The sequence below is a fragment of the Amblyraja radiata genome, unplaced genomic scaffold, assembly GCF_010909765.2.
Source record: "Amblyraja radiata isolate CabotCenter1 unplaced genomic scaffold, sAmbRad1.1.pri S127, whole genome shotgun sequence".
NCBI classification, from domain to species: Eukaryota; Metazoa; Chordata; class Chondrichthyes; order Rajiformes; family Rajidae; genus Amblyraja; species Amblyraja radiata.
The window spans coordinates 103,763-123,368 of NW_022630113.1; the positions used below are offsets into that span (position 1 = coordinate 103,763).

At 47.0% G+C, this 19,606-nt stretch overlaps 1 protein-coding gene across 1 annotated transcript; it reads left to right on the forward strand.

Annotated features, from left to right (window-relative positions):
• The first annotated feature begins 981 nt into the window (after window positions 1–981).
• Window positions 982–19,319, forward strand: LOC116969222 (NACHT, LRR and PYD domains-containing protein 3-like). Its single transcript, XM_033016121.1, has 14 exons — window positions 982–1,027; window positions 2,431–2,616; window positions 4,527–4,607; window positions 6,807–6,916; window positions 9,127–9,298; window positions 9,380–9,448; window positions 14,376–14,509; window positions 16,073–16,110; window positions 16,551–16,637; window positions 16,789–16,959; window positions 17,112–17,282; window positions 18,024–18,194; window positions 18,352–18,519; window positions 18,996–19,319. Exons 1-14 carry the CDS (start codon window positions 982–984, stop codon window positions 19,081–19,083), a joined length of 1,692 nt encoding a protein of 563 aa, XP_032872012.1. The 3' UTR covers window positions 19,084–19,319.
• Window positions 19,320–19,606: the final 287 nt, after the last annotated feature.

Consider the following 19,606-nt stretch of genomic DNA (forward strand, 5'->3'; position numbering starts at 1 on the left):
ACTGCTCTATAATCTTTGGTCACAACCGTCTACATTCCACCGCAGGTGGACACCGACGTGGCACTGTCAGCCCTACATGATGTGCTATGCCGACATCAAAACAAGAACCCGGATGCGGCTATGGTGGTGGCTGGAGATTTTAACAAATCAAATCTCAAGAAGGTCATGCCGAACTTCTACCAACACACCACTTGTGCCACCAGGGGGGAGAGAACATTGGACCACTGCTATAAGCCGTTCCGGAAGGGCTACAAGGCCGTTTCACTGCCTCCACTAGGCAAACCTGACCACGCTACCATTTTCCTGCTGCTGGAGTATAAACAGGGATAGTTCGGGAAGCGGCAGGGACGTAAAGCGGTGGTCCGACCAGCCCTGCTGCAAGATGCACTGAGCGATTTCGACTGCAATATGTTGCAAGCAAGTTCCAGTGACGTCAGTGAGTTCCCGGAAGCTGTCACGGACTTCATCGCAACAATAAACCGACAACATAGAAACATCGAAACATAGAAAATAGGTGCAGGAGTAGGCCATTCGGCCCTTCGAGCCTGCACGGCCATTCAATATGATCATGGCTGATTATCCAACTCAGAATACTGTACCTACCTTCTCTCCATACCCCCTGATTCCTTTAGCCACAAAGGCCACATCTAACTCCTCAATAAACTGGCCTCAACTACATTCTGTGGCAGAGAATTCCACAGATTCATCACTCTCTGTGTGAAATATGTTTATCTCATCTCGGTCCTAAAAGATTTCCCCCTTATCCTTAAACTGTGACCCCTTTTTCTGGACTTCCCCAACATCGGGAACAATCTTCCTGCAACTAGCCTGTCCAATCCCTAAAGAATTTTGTAAGTTTCTGTAAGATCCCCCCTCAATCTTCTAAATTATAACGAGTACAAGCCGAGTCTATCCAGTCTTTCTTCATATGAAAGTCCTGACATCCCAGTTAACTTTCTCTGCACTCCCTTTACGGCAAGCATGTATTTCCTCAGATTCGAAGCCAAGACTGTACGCAATACACCAGGTATGGTCTCACCATGACCCTGTACATCCTCCCCACGGTAAGGGTGAGCACCTCTCCTAATCAAAAACCCTGGGTGCTCACTCCAATATTCAACCTCTCCCTGGACAAGCCCGTGGTCTCTGCCTGCTTCAAAAGATCCATCATTGTATCGGTACGTAAAATTGCCTCCCCAGCCTGTCTGAATGGCTACCGTCCGGTGGCCCTCACCTCGGTAGTCATGAAATGCTTTGAGAGGCTGGTGAAGAAACACATCTGCGCATTCTTTCCTCGCAACATGGACCCGTTACAGTTCGCATACCGTCTGAACAGATCCGCGGACGATGCGGTCTCCCAGTTTTTGCACACCGCTCTCTCTCATCTGGACAGCCAGAAGGGGGATTACGTGAGGATGCTGTTCATAGACTTCAGTTCAGCCTTCAACACGATAGTCCCCACCAGACTGGCCGAGAAACTACTGGAATTAGGGCTCAACCCCCCCCCCCCCCCCCCCCCCCCCCACCCCCCCCCCCCCCCCCCCATGTGTGCCTGGGCTCTGGACTTTCTCTCCACCAGGCCCCAGGTAGTCAAAATGGGGGGAAATACATCGACGTCTCTCACCCTGAGCACAGGAAGCCCCCAGGGTTGAGTCCTCAGCCCCCTACTGTACTCCCTGTACACACATGACCGTGTGGCCAGGTTAAGCTCCAACTCAATAATCATGTTTGCTGATGACACTGTGGTGGTGGGCCTGATCTCAGACAACCATGAGGTCTACCGGGAGGAGGTGGCTGATCTGGATCTCTGGTGTCAGGACAACAGCCTCCTCTTGAACATGTAAAAACTAAGGAGCACTCCTCCTCCAGCCACGTCACCGCCCGGAGGCGCGCCCTACTGCGAGTCTTTGTTTCAGAATTGCAGAATCTGCGTGTTTTAGTTCACACTTGCAGCATCTGCGGGTCTTTATTTCACATTTGCAGCATCTGCGGGTCTTTATTTCACACTTGCAGCATCTGCGGGTCTTTATTTCACATCTGCAGCATCTGCGGGTCTTTATTTCACATTTGCAGCATCTGCGGGTCTTTATTTCACACTTGCAGCATCTGCGGGTCTTTATTTCACATTTGCAGCATCTGCGGGCCTTTATTCCACATCTGCGGGTTTGTTTAATTTCTTCCCGGTGACGGACTGGGCCCCGCCCCCGCCGTGATGACGCATGTGCGCGGTCTGAAACGTCACCGGTTGGGCGGCGGCTCGTCGAGTATCTGTGGACCGACCTGTTGCAGCGGCGGATGAATGGATTCCCGGCCGCTGTCGGGAGACTCAGGGCCCCGCTGCCCGGGCGGGCGGGCGGGCAGACTCAGGGCCGGGGGGCGAGGACAGCTGATTGACATCCATCGGTGAGTATTTTGTCCGCCGATCCCCAGTGGACGGGTCTATTGAAGTCGATAGGGGTGAAGCCATAGGCGGCCATCTTAACTACTGGCAGTCTCTCATTGACGTCAATGGGAGTGAAGCTATAGGCGGCCATCTTAACTACTGGCAGTCCGGGCGGGGAGACTCAGGGCCGGGGGGCGAGGACGGCAGATTGTCATCCATCCATCCATCCATCGGTGAGTATTTTGTCCGCCGTTCCCCAGTGCACGGCTCTAATCTTGGGGAGAGACTTGGGTTAAATCCCCCCATTGAATGTGATTTGCTCTTGTCTGTGAGGACATTGAAGTTAATGTTGTGACTAAATGTGTCCCAGTGATAGTTTGAAGCAGAAAAATCATGTTGAGCAACAGCTGTTGCTGCTGTGTTTTGTCATTGGATGTGTTGGTGGAGATTCATGCTGCACATCCATCACACACACTTGTATAAAGTTGCAACCAACACTTGATGTGTTGAATGAGCTGAGCAGTCTGCTGGAGTCAAAGCAAATGTCCCAGTTTGTTTTGCACTTACTAAATGGCTCAATGTTCAAGAAATTATTTCATAATGAAACCGTCAGCTTGTTATTTCTGGTTTCAGATATTTTTGCTGATAAAACGTTTTCATTTGCCAGGGTAACGGCCTTTCTGAGCCTTCTGTACGGAGAGTTGCACTTTTTTTTTTTTTTTTTATCATGACAGTCAAGTCATGAGAGTTTATAGTCTGAAGAAGGGTTTCGGCCTGAAACGTTGCCTATTTCCTTCGCTCCATAGATGCTGCTGCACCCGTTGAGTTTCTCCAGCACTTTTGTCTACCTTGGATTTTCCAGCATCTGCAGTTCCTTCTTAGAGTTTATTGTCATGTGTCCCAGATAGGACAATTAAATTCTTGCTTGCTGCTGCACAACAGAATATTGTCGGCATAAATACAGATCAGATCAGTGTGTCCATTTACCATAGAATATATATATATATAGATATATATACACACACACGTAAATAAACAGATACAATGCAATAGGCTGCGTTTTGTCATTGGATGGTTTGTGGAGATTCATGTTGCACAATGACACAGATCTATACATTTGTAAAGTAAATGTTGGAGTTTGTTCCAGTTACAAAATGGCCGAACATTCACGGTAATTATTTTTAATTAAATTGGTGCGTCAGATGTTGAACCTGTTATTCCCGTTTTCATTTATTTTTGGCCAGCAACTTCCTCTTGCCAGAGTAAAGGAGTGTTGCTCGTTTTTGTCGCCCTCTGGTCACAGCGGAGAGAGTGATCCCAGGAGACGGTACAGCAGAATGGTGGCAAGAGGAAAATATACTTTGTGGATTTGTAGCATGGAAGGCATTTTGTACATATTTGAATAATGAACCGAGAACTAACGAGTTGGGACTGTCTGTCGGGTATGTGAGTGGAGGTATGGCATTTGCACAAATCTATTGACCAGGATGACGTGACTTTTGCAACTTTTTTTGGGCATGGAAATTTAAAGAAACATTGCTATTCCAGAAGATCTGAGGAATAAGCTGCCATGCTGGAAACATTCAGCAGTTTGAGAAGCATTTGATTACAGTCCCAGTTCTTATAATGGATCATCCAACATTACACTTTACACTGTTTTCAGTATTTACTATTTTAATCAATGAAGTAAATGCACTTTGTCTTTGTTACACTGTAGGAAAAATGGTAGTGATTTGTGCTTGTCCCGATCCCACAGAACAGTAAGGTAAACAAATATGTTTGATTTAGATGCTAGATGTTGTTTAAAGGTGGGGAGAGATCACCTGTCCACAGCTGGGATAGTTCAGGACCAGAAGTGGTACCATTTAATGCAGAATTGTATCTTTCAGCTATGACAATAGAGAATGTCTGCAAGATGAGACGGATGATTCTCCTGTGAAGTGGGACTGGTGGTGGTACTGCAGACATCACCTGACATCATGGAGACCCTGCAGAGTCCAAGCCTGGGATATAATCCTGCTATTGTGGAATGGGAACTCCAGGAATGTGGTGGAATGTGCCATGGGGACAGTGGGGACTACAGTTTCCAGTAGAATTTAGATATTTGCAGTTGGCCCATGAAATGGTTTATTTCCCCTTCCAGCTAGTAAGTATGATAGCGGTGTGGAAGTTTTCGTCCTGTGTGACAGGGTTGTGTTTGGAAGAGGGCCAGCAGAGTGTGGCGGTAATTCCCCATCCGAGGGTGTTTCTTCCCTTTCTCTGAGTTGACGCCTCCATTCAGATGAGGCGTGGATGTTGTGCATTGACGTTGTTTGGTCTGGAATAATGATACGGTGATCAGGGGATTTGAAAGCTTCGAGGATCTGGCACAGATGATGAATTGGGTCTTTGGGTAGATCGTCTAAAAGGCATTTGGAATGCAGGGCAGACACGAGGTGCCAGGTGGTCTACTCCTGCGCTTGTTATTTGGTTCTTGAGTTACATAGGTATACCATAGCTTTTTGTTTTCAATGGGGTGTTTTTCTCATCTCATCTATATTGCTGGTGTTTGATGCTTCTGTTCCGGGAAATATTCTACATGGAGATCTTGTAATTTTGGGCACATCCTTCATTCATGATTTTAAAATAGCCAGACAAATCTTCCTTTATATTTACAACGTTTGTCATTTTTGAAGTATGTTAGAGTGGGGCATTCTGAAACCTTGGGGAGATGCTGTATGAAATAGGTTTTGTAAGCAGCTGAATAGAGAGGTAACATATTGTAATAGAGGGGTTGCACGTAAGGTCACTGGGTCATAGGGCTTGACGCACGGAGCCGCTCAATCCATCTGGAGAACATTGCAGCTTCCGGTATATGTTATTAATGCAAGAAACGCATACTTTCTTACCTGTTAAAAACTTGCGATGTAAAAAATTGTGGAAGTTAGGGTAGGCGTGGGAGATACGTACCCAACTTCGGAATTCCAAATGTGAAGCGAAATGAAGGTAAAGAGAAGCGAGAGCTGAAGGGACAACAACAGCTAAAGTGCTTGGCGGACATTGGCCGTGCAGATATCGAAACTAGTACACTGCAGTACAAGAACTGATCTGCCGTCTAGTTCTTGGTTCCATTCCCCTTTAAAAAAAGACTTTGGGCACAGAGGAAGGAGGATATATGGAGTGTGTTGCCAATAACATGGTTTTAGTGACATTTGGGCAGGTATATGGGCAAGAAAGGTTTGGAATGATAATGGCAAACAGGGCTGGCTCAGATAGGGCAGGTTGGTCGACACGTCTGCGTCTGGCCGAAGCATCTGTCTGTGCGGTGTGACTTTGTCATTCTGCCACATAGCGAGAGAGAAATAATCTGAAAACGTCTACATTAGAATGAAAGATGAAAATAAACCATTAAATACAATTGCATTATATCATTACGATTACAGGATGCAAGAGACGTGTTTGAAGTAACAAGGCCAAATGGAAAATAATACGTGGCCATTTTGTACGTATATCAACAAGGTAGATAGAGCACAGTAATCTACAGCACAGGAAATGTATTGTGGTCCACAATGTCCATGCGGGCCGATGCCAAATGAAACTCGTCTCCCCTGCCTTCACATAATCCATATTTCTCCATTCCGTGCATATCAAAAAAGCTTAAATGCCACTATGGTATATGCCTCAACCACCACACCTGGCAGCGTGTTCCAGGCACCCATCATCCTCTACGTATAAAATAACTTCATCTGCACTTCCCCTTTGAATTCCACCCTTCAGCTTACAGCTGCGCACCCCAGTATTGCCACAGACCCCCAGCCAGAAGAACAACCCTTTGTCTTCTCAGTAAACCAGTTCTGAATGTATAGGATCACGTTGCTGTGAATCTTGTGCATTCTTATTATTATGTTATCAGACTGCTGAAAGATCCTTCCATTGGTGAGTTGCGGCCTGTGTGGGGACAGTCCTTATTTTTACAAACTATTTCATTGCGGATGTTGGATGTTTTCTCCGAAACTGTATCGCTACATGGTGAGAAAACTATATTCAGCACTCTCTTTGCTCTACCTGCTGTACTTGTGCTTGGCTTGGTTGCATTTATGTATAGTATTATCGGATTAGATTGGATAGCATGCAAACAAAATATTTTCACTGTTTCTCAGTACATGTGACAATAATAAGTTTCAGCACAGTAGAGCAGCTGGTAGAACCGCTGCCTCACGGTGCCATAGACTGGTTTGATTCTAACCACGGCTACTATTTGTATGGAGTTTGCATGTTTTTCCTATGACGGTGTGTTTCCTCCCATGGCCTGACAGCAACACTCTGATCGGAGCATCTCATCTCCGTCATGTGGTCTGCCTTTTAGCAGAGTGGGGGTGGTGAAAGCTATCTGTGGTGGAAAACAGACAATCCTTGATAATTCCGTTATTTTGATTCATCACAGCTCCTCCAATGTCTTCGATGACGGAGCTCCTGGATAGGTGTGATGATTCGCAGCTGCTGGAATTGACAAATCATTACCGCAAGAGGCTGGAAAAGGCGATTCAAGATGCGGTGGAGAATGTCGTCTTCGTTCTAGCATACGAGAGATATTTCAGTGAGCAAGAGTACAAGGTAGGGAGAGGAGTGGATGAGTGGGTAATTTCAGCCGATACTCAAATGTTTTCAGGCACACATGTTGTGGGCCGAAGGGTCCATTCTTGTGCTGTACTGCTCTCTATAATTACAGCTCAGTACGGCGCAGTCACAAAGAATATCCCGTACAGTGGTGGTGAGTTTCTCAAACACGCCATTATATTCAGGATGTGGTGCAATACACTGACACAACCCAAAATGTTTCAATGATTCACATCGCCAGCAAAACACTCACAACACAATAGTTTAATGCGCATTGTACATTGTTGGGATAATTAATAGGTGATCAACTTCTCTTTGCAGTCTTACATCCTTGTTTATCCCCAGAGTCCTTTTTAACCTTCTCTGCCAAATCGGTACAATTAAAGGCCTTCTGTTATGTCCTGGTAAATCTTGTTAGCCTCAGCCTGGTTTACAAACTCCAGAGCAGTGACCCCAGCATTGTAGCATACCAGGTTAATAGACAAAATGTTTCAGTCTCAGGAGGGCACCGACATACAACACCACAGGTCAGAATCTTAAGAAGGGCTCAACACCAAAATGTCATCTGTCCTTGTGCCTTGATAGCTGCTACCCGAACCGAAGTGTTTGAATTTAGTTTAGAGATACAGCGCGGAAACAGGCCCTTCAACCCACCGGGCCCACGCCGACCTGCCATCCCCGCACATTCTACTCTCACTAGGGACAATTTTTACATTTACCAAGCTAATTAACCTACAAGACCTAATTATCCTACAACCCTGTATGTCTTTGGAGTGTGGGAGGAAACCGAAGATCTCAGAGTAAACCCACGCAGGTCACGGGGCGAACGTACAGACTCCGTACAGACAACCCATAATGTGATTGAACCCGGGTGTCCGTTGCTGCTTTGGCTGTAAAGCAGCAACTCTACCGCTGCGCCATCGTGTCCACCTTCCAGCGCTTTGTTTTATTTGATTAAAGAGAATGCATTTTCTCTTACAGTACATTGCGGCAGTGAGGTATGCGCATGTGTTAATCGATGAAAGACGCAAAATGCTGGAGCAACTTAGCGGGTCAGGCAGGATATCTCTGAAGGAATGAACTGGGTGATATTTCGGGTTGAGTTCCTTCTTCAGATTGAAAGTCGGGGGAGAGGGAAACCTCTGTTCCTGTGCCTTATCTCCAGAGATGCTGCCTGACCCGCTGAGATGCTCCAGTATGTTGTGTTTATCTTCGGCATGAACCAGCATCTGCAGCTTCCTACACTTTTAATTGATGAAGTCGGATGGTGCAGAACGTCCTGCTCTGCATTCATCACATGCCCGCATTGTGCTTCGGAGTGGCTTGAAAGGCAGAGGAATTTGATCCCATTGATACTCCAGGAGATTGTCGACAATCCCTAATACCCAACTCCGGCATGGGACTGTAATGCTCTCAGTTACAAAGACCCAGCCGGCCACTGCATTCACTGCTCCATATGTCCGGGAAGTCCATCCCTGAGCAATTCCTCGCTTTCTTATTTGACGTGACTCTGTCCCGCTCCTTCACAATATCTTCCTTATTAATCTTGTCGTTCAGTTGGAAATGATACAGGCTAGATTAACCAGGATGCCCAGGCCTACTTCTTGAGTTATATAGGGAGGTTAGGTATGCTGGGATATTTTTTTGTCGGTGTGCAAGAGAATGAGGGGTGACTTTACTGAGGTGTGCAAGACAAAGAGATGCTGGGATAAAGGGAACACAGTCTTGTTTTCCAGGATAAAGGATCCAGAAACTGGAGGGTGTAGGCTTGAGGGGAGATGGGAGAAATTTAGGTGGAATCTGGGGACACCAGGTTTACCTAGAGAGCAGTCCATATCTGGAACACAATGCCAGAGGAAGCTGGAAAAGCGGATAACATTAGGGATTTGAAAGTACATTCAGACAGATGAGTGGGTAGGAGGGGCTAATGGGGCTGTAGACCAAATGCAGGCAAATGGCCCTGGCTTACAATTGCAACTTGGTTGGCATGGACAATGTGGGCTGAATGGCCTGTCTCCGTGTGTTATACTATATCACTCTACCACTTAAGGCACTGTGATTCCAGTAAATCCATCGCCAATGTTGGCCGAGGGTTCCGTTTCCGTGCAGTACAGCTATATAACTCCTCGTCTCTACGCTCTTCACAGCGAGTCATCAAACGCTCCAAGAGAGGAAGCCGTGCGGCCGGTTCCACACTTCTCCTCAACCTGGTGACTGAGAAAGAGCCGCGGGTCCGTAATCTGATATGGAAATGTTTCGTAAAAATGCACCACCTGCTCCCCAAACTGGAGGAGTTGCTGAAAGCAATGGGGGAAAAAGGTACAGGACATTTTTCTATATAGAATTTGATCTTTTTGTCACAATGCACCTCAGACTCATTCCACGAACTGATTCCAACAGGTTCTGATCTGATCGAATCGTTCAACAATGACATGAAGGCTTCCTCGGAACTATCTGCTCATCTGAAAGGTATTCAATTGCATGTTTTGTTTAGTTCAGGGATAGGGCATGGAAACATGACGTTCTGCCCAGTGCGTACACGTCATCCATCGATTGTATCCCATGTTTATATCAACTTGCAGTCTAGGGACAATTTGCAGAGTTCCAATTAACCCACGTCTGTGCGGTGTGAGTAGAAAGTGAAGGACTCTTGGGGGGGGGGGGGGGGGGGTTACGGGGAGAAGCTGCAAACTCCACATAAACAGCACCCGAGGTCAGGATCAAACCTGGGTCTCTGGCACTGTGAGGCGACTGGTCCTCCAGGTCTCCCAGCTTTCTCCAACCAGCCCCACTTTAAACAGCCTGAAGAGGTTTCCTGACATGACATATCTCATATCCTTGTTCTCCAGGGATGCTGCATGGCCTAATGAGTTACACCAGTATGATCCTATTTTTCTGTAAATCTGCAGTGTGAATTTGTGATTCTCATACTGAATGTCCCGTGGGAGAATGCAGACCATATTCTTTCTTCACCACTCTATCAACTTTGTCGGCACTTGGTCAGGGGTTATGTGTTTGCACTACAAGGATCAGTACATCAACACTGCGCAGAGCATTGTCAATAGACAACAGGTGCAGGAGTGGGCCCTTCGAGCCAACACCGCCATTCAATGTGATCATGGCTGATCATCCTCAATCAGTACCCCATTCCTGCCTTCTCCCCATATCCCCTGACTCCGCTATTTTTAAGAGCCCAATCTAGCTCTCTTGAAAGTATCCAGAGAACCTGCCTCCACCGCCCTCTGAGGCAGAGAATTCCACAGACTCACAACTCTGGGTGAAAAAGTGTTTCATCGTCTCTGTTCTAAATGGCTTGCCCCTTATTCTTAAACTGTGGCCCCAGGTTCTGGACTCCCCAACATTGGGAATATGTTTCTTGCTTCTTGCGTGTCCAAACCCTTAATAATCTTATATGTTTCAATAAGATCCCTTCTCATCCTTCTAAATTCCAGAGTATACAAGCCCAGCCACTCCATTCTCTCAGCATATGACAGTCCCATCATCCCGAGAATTAACCTTGTAAACCTACGCTGCACTCCCTCAATAGCAAGAATGTCTTTCCTCAAATTTAAAGACCACAACTGCACACAATACTACAGGTGTGGGCTCACTAAGGCCCTGTACAACAATAGCAGGACCTCTGCTCCTATACTCAACTCTTCTTATTATGAAGGCCAACATGCTATTCGCTTTCTTCACTGCCTGCTGTACCTGCATGCTTACTATTATTGATGAACAATGACCCCCAGGTCCCGTTGTACTTCCCCTTTTCCCAATTTGCACCATTTAGATAATAATCTGCCTTCCTGGTTTTGCCACCAAAGTGGATAACCTCACATTTATCCACATTAAATTTCATCTGCCATGCATCTGCCCACTTGCCCAACCTGTCCAAGTCACACCTGCATTCTCATAGCATCCTCCTCACAGTTCACACTGCCACCCAGCTTTGTGTCATCTGCAAATTTGCCAATGTTACTTGTAATTCCTTTATCTAAATCATTGATGTATATTGTAAATAGCTGCAGTCGTAGCACCGAGCCTTGCGGTACCCCACGAGTCAATGCCTGCCGTTCTGAAAGGGACCCGTTAATCCCTACTCTTTGTTTCTTGTCTGCCAACCAATTTTCTATCCATGTCAGCAGCCTGATCTATTCCTCTCTTGATTGTATACACATTTATAAGATCACTCCTCGTCCTCCTGTGCTCAAGGAATAGAGTGTCAGCCTACTCAAACTCTCCCTATAGCTCAGACACTAAAGTCCAGGCAACATCCTCGTAACTCCTCTCTGTACCCTTTCCAGCTAGATAACATATTTCCTATAACATGTTCCGCAACTCCACCAATTTTGGTTGTGTCTGGAAATTTACGAAGCAGCCTATCTATATTTACAGCCAAGTCATTTTCATACATCATAAACAGCAAAGTTCCAAGCACAGTTCACTGCGGACTCCACCAATCACATACATCCAGCCCGAATAACTCCCTTCCAACGCATCTATCTGTCCTGCATCAGTAAAACAGTTATGAATACAATTGAACAATTCACCATGAATATAGTAAATCTTAATCTTCTATATCATCCGGCGAAGATGGGGTTTATTAAATGCATGTCAAAGTCCATGTAGAAAACATACACTGTCCGTCTCTCAACGATCACCTACATGACCTCCTCAAAAACACAGTTTTTCATATGACATGACCTGGCGTGAAGAAAGATTCTAAGGGGAGTAGGAGGCAACTGTGGCTGACAAGAGAAGTTGGGGATAGAATAAAACTAAAAGAAAAGATGTATAACACAGCAAACAGTAGCCGGAAGCCAGAGGATTGGGAAACTTTCATAGGACAACAGAAGGAAACAAAACGGGCTGAAAAGATGAAGTACGAAGGAAGCTGGCCAGGAATATAAAGAAGGACAGTAAAAGCTTCTTTAGATATGTTAAGGGAAAAAGAGTACCAAAGTCAAATGTGGGTCCCTTGAAGGCAGACACGGTGAATTATGGGCAACAAGGAAATGGCACAAGCGTTGAATAGGTAGTTCGGATCTGTCTTCACTAAGGAAGAGGCAAACAATCTACCAGATGTACTGGAGGACAGAGGATCTAAGGGGGTAGAGGAACTGAAAGACATTTTCATTAGGCGAGAAATAGTATTGAGTAGGCTAATGGGACTGAAGAATGATAAATCCCCGGGGCCTGATGGTCTGCATCCCAGGGTCCTCAGGGAGATGGCTCTAGAAATAGTGGACGCATTGGTGATCATTTTCCAATGTTCAATAGATTCAGGATCAGTTCCTGTGGATTGGAGGATAGCTAATGTGATCCCACTTTTCAAAAAGGGAGCGAGAGTGAAAACGGGGAATTACAGACCAGTTAGCCTGACTTCGGTGGTGGGAAAGATGTTGGAGTCAATTAGTAAAGAAGTCAATGGGGCATTTGGATAGCAGTAAAAGGATTAGTCCAAGTCAACATGGATTTATGAAAGGGAAATCATGCTTGACTAATCTTCTGGAATGTTTTGAAGATGTGAAAATGGATGAAGCGGTGCCAGTGAATGTAGTGTATATAGACTTTCAGAAAGCCTTTGATAACGTCCCGCACGGGAGACTGGTGACTAAAATTAGAGCACATCGTATTGGGGGTAGGGTGTTGACATGGATAGAAAATTGGTTGGCAGACAGGAAGCAAAGAGCAGGAGTGAACGGGTCCTTTTCAGAATGGCAGGCAGTGGCGAGTGGAGTGCCGCAAGGCTCAGTGTTGGGGCCGCAAATGTTTACCATATATATTAATGATTTGGAAGAATGAATTGGGAGCAACACTAGCAAGTTTTTGGAAGACACAAAGCTGGGTGGCAGTGTGAACAGGATGTTAGGAGGTTGCAGGGTCACCTGGACAGGTTGAGTGAGTGGGCAGATGCGTGGAAGATGCAATATAATATAGATAAATGTGAGGTTATCCACTTTGGCGGCAAAAACAAGGGGGCAGACTATTATCTCAATGGGATTAGGTTAGGTAAGGGGGGTGTGCAGAGAGACCTGGGTGTCCTTGTACACCAGTCACTGAAAGTTGGCGTGCAGTTACAGCAGGCAGTGAAGAGAGCTAATGGAATGTTGGTCTTCATAACAAGGATTTCAGTATAGGAGTAAAGAGGTTCTTCTGCAGTTGTACAGGGCCCTGGTGAGACCACACCCAGAGTATTGTGTACAGTTTTGGTCTCCTAATTTGAGGAAGGGCATCCTTGGAATTGAGGCAATGTAGCGTTGGCTCACGAAATTGATCCCTGGGATGGCGGGACTGTCATATGAGGAAAGATTGAAAAGACTACGCTTGTATTCACTGGAGTTTAGAAGGACAAGGGGGGGGGGGGGGCGGGGGGGTCTTATAGAAACATATAAAAATTATAAAAGGACTGGACAAGCTAGATGCAGGAAAAATGTTCCCAATGTTGGGCGAGTCCAGAACAAGGGCCACAGTCTTAGAATAGAGGGGAGGCCATTTAAGACGGCGGTGAGAAAAAAACTGTTTCACCCAGAGAGTTGTGAATTTGTGGAATTCCCTGCCACAGAGGGCAGTGGAGCCCAAGTCACTGGATGGATTTAAGAGCAAGTTTTGATAGAGCTAGACAGAGTTAGAGCTCTTGGGGATTGTGGAATCAAGGGATATGGGGAGAAGGCAGGCACGGGGTTATTGATTGGGGACGATCAGCCATGATTATAATGAATGGTGGTGCTGGCTCGAAGGGCTGAATGGCCTCCTGCTGCACCTATTTTCTATGTTTCGCTGACTTTCGCTAGTAGTCATATTCTATTCCATGTGCGAGCAAATCGTATTCAAACAATCCCTCTCCAATGGCTTCCCAACCACAGACGAGGTTCATTTCCTGGTTCATCTCTACTTTCTTCCTTAAACAAAGGAACAACCCTGGGTATTCTCCAGTTCTCTGCGATTATGGAGAGACAGGTCATTGATGATGTTAAACATTGGAAGTACACTATCTAATGAATGACGGCACGCTGGAATAACTCGCACTACCCGCTTTCTGGGAAACTCTTTCATTCCTGCGTTGATTACTCTTGAATTTAGAGTTGTAGCGATAGATTTATACTGTCACACAGCACGGAAACAGGATCTTCTATCTAATTTGTACTTACAGCCCAAAATGCCCCATTTAAGCTCTCCCAATATTCCTCTAAACCTTTCCAATCCATGTACTTGTCAAATACTATTTTTATAATTTTGTTCTGCTTAGTTGACCAATAAACAACAATAACTATCAGATAACATATAATCAATAACACAGTCAACTAATAACCATAATATTAGAATTCGTGAATGTGTTTTTCTTTGCGTGATGAATCTAATTTCAAGACCTCTTGTTTATCTCACCTGATAAAAGATGTTCAGCAGAAGCACATGGAGACACTGAAGGCACAGACTGAAATACTGAGCGTGAACACCATCCTGATGAAGGAGAAGGTTAAGGTTTTCCAGCTGCTTGATCGATACGCCAAGCTCACGGTCATCTCCACTGTTCGAGATCGGACATTGGTGGAACATGAGCTGCTGGCAAGAGGCCGGTACCATGAAGAGTGGAGAGAGGAACATCTCGGGGGAGAGTTTGAAAAAATCCGAACTGATCAGTTATTCCAGAACGTTTCGGCGAGCAAATCCATATCTGGGAGTTCGTCTGCCGTGGCCGGAGTCCCGGGGATCGGAAAAACAACAATGGTGCAAAAGATTGTCCATGACTGGGCCACGGGGAAAATATACCAACAATTCCAGTTTGTCTTCAGTTTCAAATTCCGGGATTTAAACACAATTAAAGACAGAATAAACCTGAGGGAACTGATTCTGGAGCAATATCCTTACTTTGAGAATATGCTGCGGGAGGTCTGGAAGAACCCAGAGGGATTGCTGTTTATATTCGACGGTCTGGATGAATTCAAGGGCAGAATCGATTTTGCTGACAGTCGGAGAGACACCGAACCTAAGCACCAGTGCCCAGATCCCGAGTGGTGGTGTGAAGTGTCTGACATTGTGTACAGTTTAATCCAGCACAAGCTGCTCCCAGGGTGTTCAGTGCTAGTGACCACCCGCCCCACTGCGTTACATTTACTGAAAAAGGCAGCGATCAGTGTCTGGGCTGAAATCCTGGGATTTGTTGGTGAGGAACGGAAGGAATATTTCACCAGGTATTTTGAAGATCAGACGGTGGCAGCAGCTGTTTTCAAACACGTGAAGGAGAACGAGATCCTGTACACCATGAGCTACAACCCCTCCTACTGCTGGATCCTCGTCCTGACACTGGGCCCCTTCTTCACACAAACACACCGGGGCCCGCAGCAAGTTCCCAAGACCATCACCCAACTATATTGCTACTTTATTTACAACATCCTGAAAAACCACGGCCGTGAGATTGAGAGCTCGCGTGAGGTGTTACTGAGGGTTGGTCAGATGGCCTTCACTGGAGTGGCTGAGAAGAACATTGTGTTCACAGATGAAGATTTGATCAAAAACAATCTGCAGCCTTCCCAGTTCCTGTCCGGGTTCCTGATGGAACTTTTGGAGAGAGAGGGTTCAGCCCGGAGCGTGGTGTACACCTTCCCGCACCTCACCATCCAAGAGTTTGTAGCCGCACTCGCGCAATTCATGTCTTCAGATCGCGGGGATATCAAGACACTCCTCTTTGAAGCCCATGGCATGACAGACGGGCGATTTGAAGTATTTCTCCGTTTTGTCGCTGGTCTCTCCTCCCCACGGGCAGTTTGGATCCTGGAGGAGTTTCTGGGTCAATTCCCTCATCAAACAATCTGCCGAGTGATTGACTGGGTGAAGGAGGAAGTTAAACGCCGGGCTGGAAACACAAGGAGTGAAGCTGGTAAACGGCGCCTCCTGAACACGCTGCACTACCTGTTTGAGTCTCAGAATCCTGTACTGGCTCAGCAGACACTGGGATCTGTGGAAACACTTTCATTCAGTGGACTGGGACTGACCCCGATTGACTGTGCGGTCCTGTCTCATGTCATCAGGCCCTGTGATACAATCAAACACCTCGATCTGGAGAGCTGCCGCATTCAGTGTGAAGGTCTCCAGCGGCTGGGACCGGCTCTGCACAAGTGTCAGGAATTGAGGTAACTGTCCGTTTGACACTAACACTGAACTGTAAAATTGTTTCACTATTTTGTAATTCCATCCAGCACCCCTTCTATGGGGCCGAGCGGGCGACACTGTGCACAGGGGGGGGGGGGCACCCACCTATTTTACCCTCTCTTCCCCCGGGTCGCCGGTGGTCGTCTCCACTCCCCCCCCCATCTCCCCCGGGTCACCGGTGGTCGACCCCTTCCCCCGGGGCGCGTGTTGCCTGCCGCCGTTCTCTGCACGGGGAACATTTCCCGGTCGTCGGTCGGGGAATGAGAATAAATGGTGAAAGTCACCAAACACCACATCCACAGAGATTTGTTCAATAATGTGCTGAAGTGTTTCCATACATATCCGTTTGGGAGAAGTTATCTATCTCAGCCTCGCCGGGGTTTGTATCCATTTGTTTCATACTCTGTCTGTTTGTGTTTAGACTGGGACGCAACGACCTAGGTGATTCCGGAGTGAAACTGGTGTCTGCGGCTCTGAGGAACCCGGGCTGTAAAATACAGATGCTGTGGTAAGTCCCAGATTGTGTGAGATTGTGTTTACACTCACTGGGTGTCTGACACTGAACATTAATATGATCAGTAATTGTGTCACTGATAAACATTGGGGATTTGCACCATCTCCTGTCTGTGTCTCTCACCCTCACTCTCTCTCATCTCCAGGCTGCAACGTGTCGGTCTCACAGATTCTGGAGCCGAGGATCTCGCCTCCGCTCTCAGTACAAACCACACGGTGACGAAGCTGAACCTGAGTGAGAATAAACTGGGAGATTCCGGAGTGAAACTGGTGTCTGCGGCTCTGAGGAACCCGGACTGTAAAATACAGACACTATTGTAAGTCCCAGACTGTAAGAGATTGTGTTTACACTCACTGGATGTCTGACACTAATATGATCAGTAATTGTGTCACTGATAAACACTGGGGATTTGCACCATCTCCTGTCTCTTTGTGTCACTCACCCACTCTCTCTCTCTCTCAACTCCAGGCTGAACCGTGTCGGTCTCACAGATTCTGGAGCCGAGGATCTCATCTCCGCTCTCAGTACAAACCACTCACTGACGCAGCTGTACCTGGGAGATAATAAACTTGGAGATTCCGGAGTGAAACCGGTGTCTGCGGCTCTGAGGAACCCGGACTGTGAAATACAGATACTGGGGTAAGTCCTAGATTGTGAGAGATTGTGTTTATACTCACTGGGTGTCTGACACTGAACATTAATATGATCAGTGATTGTGTCACTGATAAACACTGAGGATTTGCACCGTTTCCTGTCTCTCTCTCACTCACCCTCACTCTCATCTCCAGGCTGGACAGTCCAGAAATCAGAGATGCAATGGGACTTGGGAGTATTGGTGCAGGATTCCCAAAAGGTTAATAGTCAATAGAAATAGGTGCAGGAGTAGGCCATTCGGCCCTTCAAGCTAGCACCGCCATTCAATGGGATTATGGCTGATCATCCCCAATCAGTACCCTGTTCCTGTCAAGATAAAGGAACCACATTCCCTCATGCCTGTATGAACACAGGAGATGCATTTGAGCGTTAAAGCACCTTGCCAAGCCCGGGGAAAAGGCCATTAAATGGATTTTGCTGCCTTGCAGAGAATGCATTTTAGGTCCCACAAGGGCCTGCAAAAGTGCAGAAGGCATTCCCTCATGTCTGTATGAAATCAGGAGATGTATTTCAGCTTAAAAGGAGCTAGCTGGACCTTGCAAAAGGCCAAAAATTGCATTTTGCAGCCTAGCAGAAAATGTTTTTCCTCTGGCACAAGGCCCCAAAAAAGCCTACAGACCAGTCCGTCATGTCTGTATGAAGTCAGGAGATGTATTTGAGCTTAAAAGCGGCTTGCTAGACCTGTCACTCTCTGTGTCCCTCACCCTCACTTTCTCTCATCTCCAGGCTGAACAGTGTCGGTCTCACAGATTCTGGAGCCGGGGATCTCACCTCCGCTCTCAGTACAAACCACTCACTGACGAAGCTGTGGCTGGGTGATAATAAACTTGGAGACTCCGGAGTGAAACTGGTGTTTGCGGCTCTGACGAACCCGGACTGTAAAATACATAGACTGGGGTAAGTCCCAGACAGTGAGAGATTGTGTTTACACTCACTGGGTATCTGACACTGAACATTAATACGATCAGTAATTGTGTCACTGATAAACACTGGGGAATTGCACCGTCTCCTGACTCTCTGTGTCCCTCTCACTCTCACTCTCTCTCGTCTCCAGGCTGGATGGTGTTGGTCTCACAGATTCTGGTGCCGAGGAACTCGTCTCCGCTCTCAGTACAAATACTTCGCTGACGGAGCTGTACCTGGCACAGAACTCCCTCACAGACCAATCTGTCCCCGCTCTCCACCGCCTCATACTGGCCCTCCCCAGACTGAAGTGGATCAGGTGAGTGTTTGTGTTAATGTTTAATGTGATAAAATATCAGCAGATCCGTGGGCTTCTTTCTCCTGTGATTTTGTTCCATAGACAATAGATGCAGGAGTAGGCCATTTGGCCCTTCGAGCCAGCACCGCCATTCAATGTAATCATGGCTGATCATCCCCAATCAGTACCCCGTTCCTGCCTTCTCCCCATATCCCGACTCCGCTATTTTTAAGAGCCCTATCTAGCTCTCTCTTGAAAGCATCCAGAGATCCTGCCTCCACCGCCCTCTGAGGCAGAGAATTCCACAGACTCGCCACTCTCTGTGAGAAAAAGTGTTTCCTCGTCTCTGTTCCAAATGGCTTACTCCATATTCTTAAACTGTGGCCCCTGGTTCTGCACTCCCTCAACTGTAAGTGTTATTGAAATATTAACCTCAGTCTCTGTTACTGACACTGTTTCATCTGTTTATTTCCTCTTTATTCCTCGATTTATTTCAGGCTGGGGGCGAATAAGTTCAGTCCGACCGGGAAGAAGGAACTGAGGTCGATGCAGGAATCCAGATGCAGACTGAGAGTGGTCGTGTGAACATCTCGGGTGTAAACGTCACCGCCCTGGGAATGGGAATAATGTTGTCCGATTCCCCGCCCTCCCCTTGAAACGGCCGCCCTCCCCTTGAAACGGCCGCCCTCCCCTTGAAACGGCCGCCCTCCCCTTGAAACGGCCGCACTCCACTTTAAACGGCCCCCTCTCCTTTAAACCCCGACACTTCCCGTGCCTTCTGGGCTGTGGCGTGAGAGGTGGCCCTGCCTGCTGTCACGTGACCCGGGTACGCGGCGCTGCTACAGATGCCGGATATCCGTTGCTGCCTGCCCTCCAGTGGGGGACGGGGGAATTGCAGCGGGGACCTGCAGGATCCCAGATATGACTTTATCATTAGCGGCCCCCGCTCTTGCTGCGGGTTGATGGTGACAACTGTATCCATTTGGCGGAGAAGATTAAACATGACTCTGGTGGATTCCACGGCAGGGCATCGGAGATGTCCTCATTCTTCAGGGAATGGGGGTTCTCCTCTTCTACTACAGATGAGACTCTCACCAGGGTCTCTTCA